This window comes from Vigna umbellata, chromosome 6 (genome assembly GCF_029865625.1).
Source record: "Vigna umbellata cultivar VRB3 chromosome 6, Vumbellata_1.0, whole genome shotgun sequence".
Classification (NCBI taxonomy): domain Eukaryota; kingdom Viridiplantae; phylum Streptophyta; class Magnoliopsida; order Fabales; family Fabaceae; genus Vigna; species Vigna umbellata.
This window is the reverse complement of record NC_142170.1, coordinates 35,107,654-35,113,821: the sequence shown is the minus strand read 5'-3', so window position 1 is coordinate 35,113,821 and position 6,168 is coordinate 35,107,654. Positions and strand designations below refer to the sequence as shown.

At 32.7% G+C, this 6,168-nt stretch overlaps 1 protein-coding gene across 1 annotated transcript in view; it reads right to left on the bottom strand.

Moving 5' to 3' along the window:
- Positions 1 to 2,490: 2,490 nt before the first annotated feature.
- LOC124846587 (L-arabinokinase-like) overlaps positions 2,491 to 6,168 on the bottom strand; it is a 13,899-nt gene continuing 10,221 nt past the window's right edge. Inside the window, exon 27 of the mRNA XM_088093665.1 lies at positions 2,491 to 2,844. Coding sequence (XP_087949791.1) covers positions 2,491 to 2,844 — 354 coding nt within the window. The remainder of the gene's footprint in view (positions 2,845 to 6,168) is intronic.

The following is a 6,168-nucleotide window of genomic DNA, read 5'->3' as shown; positions in this document are numbered from 1 at the left end:
GCAGCTACACTTAGTTTTTGTTCCATTTTTCCACAATTTTCAATTGTAAATTTGGATTGGTATCACGGAACCTTTGTCAATTCTTTCAATTTTGTGTTCATTTTCAACTTAAAGTGACTTGGAAAAATGCTTTTCAAGCAATTCCAAGTGCACCATCAAACATTGTAATAGGTTAGTTTCCACTTCTTAGTGTGAAAGTGTGTCAAGTGGCTCCAAGTGTCACTTGCACTTTCACTTAGGGCCGTGTCTCATTCATTTCCATTTGCTTTACTTTACATTGCTTGCTGAATTTTATGTTTTAAGTCTCCGTGATACATAGGAGCACGTTTCATTTAGATAAACCTTCATTTGGTTTCTAGGTGCATAGCATTCTTGCATTTAAAAAGTTTTGAAAGATTTCTACCTAGACACTAAGGTAAGAAACAACCAAAGATACTCTGGCTAGGAAGGACAAGGTTCTTAAGCTTGTCCATTTGTGACTCACCTCTCCTTCCTGGGAGCTATTTGGTTCATTTTACCTCTAGAATCTTTCTAGAAATCCTTCACAAAAATCAAAAAAAGTTTTTGATGTCTTGTTATACTTCTTATCCGTCTTCTTGTTCATATAGGTCCTCTTGGTTTTCTAGTTTTGATCAATCCATTAGTTTCAAAGAAATTAAAAGAAAACTTGATGAAGCTAGAAGAAGGACTTGTTCCTCTCATGAATTTGTTCGGATTGAGGGTGAATTGTATAAACAAGCTAGGGCAAATATTCCATACTTTGGTGCGGATATTGGTGCATTAACATACCTAACTTGGGAAAAGGACATTAATGACATGCATCCATTTATTGCTAGAAAAAGTAAACCTGAATCCTATTTTCATTCTAGCAATAGTGAATCTTATGTCCTTAGTCTCTACACATCTAGATTTGAAATGCAAGTAAGAGAGTGGTGGGATGAGAGACAATATCATGTTAGGATAGGTAGAAAATCTCCCATTCATAATTGGTCTGAATTAAAATCTTGCATGAGAAAAGAGTTTGTACCTTCAACTATTAAGAGAAACCTCCAATTCTTGAGAGATTACATTGAAAAAGGAAAAATATTTCTTGAAAGCTTAAATGATAATGGTTTCCTTATTAGAGAACTAGAATTTAAGATTAACCTTAAGGAGGTGCAAGCTAAGCAAATAGAATTAAAGCTAAAAAGAGATGTTGAGAGACAAGAAAGAGAGAGAAGAAGAGAGACAAGAAAGAGAGAAAGAAGAAGAAGAGAGTAAGGAAAGAGAGACAAGGAAAGAGGAAAAGAAAAGAGAAGAAGAAAAGAAGAAAGCATAGGAAAGTAAAGAGAAGGAGCTCTTGCTAATGCTGGCAACTCCTACTCTTACCATCACCATGGAACCTAAAAGGGAAGGGTTCTCATTCTTTACTTCTTTTCCATTTATTGTGCACTCTTCCATTATTCATTTATCTTTTAAATCAATTGTCATCCCATATTCTGTGCAATCCTTTTCAAAATATGGCAATTCAAACCTTGAGTTAATGTTACCTTTGTGTAAACAAGTAACTCAAGATAAAAATCCAATAACTTGGGACTATGGAATTTTCCATTTTTCCAAGCCTAAATTTCTGAAAATCTTTTTCAAAAATACAAGACTTTTCTTTTGTCTTCTTATCTTTGTTTACATCTTCTTCATCATACTCATTTTTGCAATCTTTTGTAGATATATTTTTGATCCCGGAGGAACATAAAAACCAAAGTTGTGCTTCTTTCTTTCTTCCCGATTTGAGGACAAATCGTTTTTAAAGAGGGAGGGAATGATGGCAACCCCTTTAGGGACTTTCCATCTAAAGAAGTATCAACTTTACTCTAAGACCAAGAAAGGGAAGTTGAATAAAGGACTTAATATTTTCTTTCTAAGTCTTAGAATGTTCTCTTTAACTAAATACTTGTTTTGTAGGTCACTAATAAGAGTGGAAAACCATAGCCAATCAACCAAAGAAGCTTGGTGAACTAAGGGAAGCAAAGGAGGTAAAGAAAGGAAGAAAGGAAGTGCTTTTTGGATTGGAAAAGCAAAGTTGATATACAACATACGGCCAACCAAGCAAACCAGCGTTTCCACTTTCTTTTAAAGCATGTTTTCAATGTTTACCGTATGGAACATGTGGCCAGTTGTATAGCTTCTCCTGCACACTTCTTATAGAGCTTCATGTACATTGCTAATATGTCCAGTAGCTTGCTAGGCAAGTTTCTCTTCATCTATAAAAGAGAAGCCAAATCACTTGTAAATGTAACTTGAGTTTGATAATGAAATGCTGCTGAAATCCAGCCATTCTCTCAAGTTCATTGCTTAAAGCTATTTTAGCTTGTCTTCCTCTAGCTCCCTTCCCCGTTGGAAGGCCATCTGAGTTAGAACTCTACCTCACACACACATCCAAACACTGTCACGCATTTTGACAAACACCTTGCATGCGCCGAACTCCTTCAAACCATTCTTCATTCCGCTGCGTCATTCTGTCCAAGGAGCCGCTCCAGTCTTGAACGTGGAGGCTGCTTCCATCAATCTTGTTCTTAATCTTCTTTTTGGATCCAGAGACATTGGAAACACCATTTTCAAATAAAACCCTCCACTGTCAATCTTGTTCTTGGTCTTCGAACATGCACATTTTTGTTGTTCAATTTCCTCTCCTCTGACAGCAGTAGTGATTTTTTCAGTGATGGGGACTCTTTGATGGACTCGTGGACCACAAAGGAGGGGAACACATGCCAAATTCATCATCCACCTTTGACCTTGTTCTGAATTGAACTTCCATGTCGTTGTAGCTGTGACAGTTCTTGTAGTTTTTTGGTGGCTTCTTTGAAGCTACAAAACCAGAGTTTGTGGCTCCACAAGCGTCATAAGTATGAGTTGTTGTGTGTCTATTTCCATTCGATAGAGGAAAAGAAATCGTGGGATTTTGGTCTCTTTGCGGGTGAAACATGTTACAAAAATAATGAGGGTTGTGTTTATGCTTGTGTGGTTGGTTTCGAAACGGTGGGAGAATGTAGCAGGGGATTAATAAAAAACAAAACCTTATGGCATCGGTTACAATGAATCGAGGCGTAATCCTATCCCTTTACGCCGCGATTCATAACCGAGGCATAAAACCTACCCCTTTTTACCTCGCTTGTATATGCCTCGGTTGTAGAACCAGTGCCTATAAGCAAAAGTAACCGGTGTCATTCCTCTTACTGCACTAGTGTTAGCACCCTACAACGCCTACTCAAAGGCAGTACCTTTAATTAACTGAACAAAGTTGATGTGATTTTCAAAATGGTTATTTTTCTCGGAAAATAATAATGCTAGATAATACAAAAAAAAAACAAAAAAAAATTACTTTTGGGAAATCTGACAATGATTGACAATTGCTCCTTCCTATGTATTCTGATGTGAGAAATTAGGGGTATGTAGTTCTTTTTGGAAAATCTGTTTGGGATTTTGTTTGGAAAATATATTTGAAAAACATGTTTGGAAAATATTTGTGGATATGATTATGGATATTTTTGGATTTTTGGGAAGTGAACCTGAGAAGGACTAGCATTGCTCCTACGTATTTTCACTTGCGATGGAAAATCAAGGATCGCATAGTTTTCGTAAAAAGATTGTTTGTTTAAAAGCTAATGTTTTTAAGTTTTAAAGATTTCATATATTTTTCATTTTTGACATGATTGAGAAAAACGAAGGTATTAAGCACTAGAACGATGTGGATGATCACACGAGTACTTATACCTTTAAAAACAATATTCAATTATTTAAACAATGGTATTAAGTATTAGGACGATGCGAACAATCACATGAGTACCTATACCTTTAGAAACATTATTTAATTACTTAAACATGGTATTTAAGTACTAGAACGATGTGTAGGATCACACAAGTACTTATACCGTTAAAAATGTTATTTAATTATTTAAACAGAGTATTAACTACTAAGACGATGCAGACGATCAAATAAGTACTTATACCTTTAAATAAGACCGAAAAAACCATTTTTTTATAATTTTTATATTTGCTTTTTAAAAAAGTTTAATAATATAAGTTTGAAACGATGGATTATAAGAATAAAATAAGTGTAAAGAAAAATAATAAGTATAAAAGAGAAGCAAAGTGAATTGGGAAGAAAATATATGTGCCTTGTTAAAATATATGAAGGGAATGATAATGGAGTGTAGGAGAAAAATTGAGTGAAGTTTAGGGGAAAAGATATGGAGTGAAGAGGTTTGGCGTGGGAGAGAAAAGATGTATTATATGTGTGTTTAAAATTTTGAGTAAAAAGAATCTGAGTATTTATAGAGTTATGATTAGAGAAAGTGTTGAATAAAATAATATTTTAAAAGGTAAGTGGAAAAAATAGAAAAAGTTAGTGTGAAAAATAAGTGAAAGAATTAATATAAAAAGTGGGTAGAGCATTTAGGTGAAATAAAATATAATTTAAAAAAAGTGAATAGAAAAAGTTAGTGTGAAAAATAAGTGAAAGAATTAATATAAAAAGTGAGTGGAAAAATTATGTGAAATAAAATATAATTAAAAAAAGTCAATAAAAGTGTTAGTGTAAAAAATAAGAGAAAAAATTAATATAAAAAGTGGGTGGAGAAATCAAGTGAAATGAAATATAATTATAAAAGGTGAATAGAAAAAGTTAGTGTGTAAAATAAATGAAATAATTAATATAAAAAGTGGGTGAAAAAAATTAGATGAAATAAAATATAATTAAAAAATTAATAGAAAAATTTAGTGTGGAAAATAAGTGAAAGAATTAATATAAAAAAAAAGTGACTGAAGAAATTAGGTGAAATAAAATATAATAAAAAAAGTGAATTGAAAAAGTTAGTGTGAAAAGTAATTGGAAGAATTAATATAAAAAAGTGGGTGAAGAAATTAGGTGAAATAAAGTATAATAAAAAACTAGATAGAAAAAGTTTGTGTGGAAAATAATTGAAAGAATTAATATAAAAAAGTGAGTGGAAAAATTAGATAAAAAAGTTGATGAAATAAATAATAGAAAAAGTCAATGGAGAAATTAGGTGGAGAATTGGTAAAGAAAAATAATATAAAAAGTAGGTGAAAAAAAATAAGTGGATAAAATATAATTTAAAAAGGTAAATGGAATAATTAGAAAAAATAGCATAGAAAAAATTAATATAAGAAGGAGGTGGAAAGAGTAGATGAAAAAGGTAGGTGATGTGGAGGGTGGTGTGGAGGATGATGTGGATGGTGAGGTGTGAGAAGAAAAATAGAGTGGTAAGGAAGAAAAAAAATGTTGGACTATTTTGGACCATTGAGATAAGGGTTAAAAATGGAAAATCAAATAGTAGGGTTTGGAAATAGTTAAATATGGGGTGTAAATAGTAAAACAAATAGTATTTTTTTTCTCCTTTTCACTATTTTTATTTTTTATTTTATATGTAGGGAATAAATTTTATTCACCTGGACAAAATTGAGAGTTGACAATTTGATTTTGGTATTAACTCAATTATTTTAATTATGTATCCTTAATTAATTTTATTCAATTAAGTTTGTTCATAGTAATCTATTAAATTGTCATGCACATACGTGCACATATAAACAAATATGTCAAAATAAACTATAAATAGTCAAAGTATACAAAATTTGACATAAATAGTATCAATGAAAAGAAATACCAAACAATAAGGTCCTACCAAGAAAAGATGATCATCCACGTATATTATGACCACCTCTACTCTTGGATGTGTGCTCCTCAACCGACCTACGAGCTATCTGTGGAGCCTTAGTAGTACGGTCTCACGCTACTGTACCCTTTGTGACATCACGATACAATATCATGATCTGTAGTATCTTGACAACATGCCTCATAAAACTCTAAAAGAACGATAAGAAACAACATAAATTAACCATCTTAAATATCATCTAAGACACAAATAATCATTTTGATTACATACCAACAAACTAGAATTTGACGACAACCTACGACAAACTAGAACCGGGACGTCATCTGGATGTGTCGATGCAATCGTAGGGCAAGACTCGGTCGGTCATCGTCGAGGGCTGGAATGACGTATAGATGAGATACCCTTCCTAAATCATTGTAGGTATGTCACAACACACGCAGATGGAGAATCGACTTCAACAATATGAGTTACATCATGCTCAACATACCACAGCCAA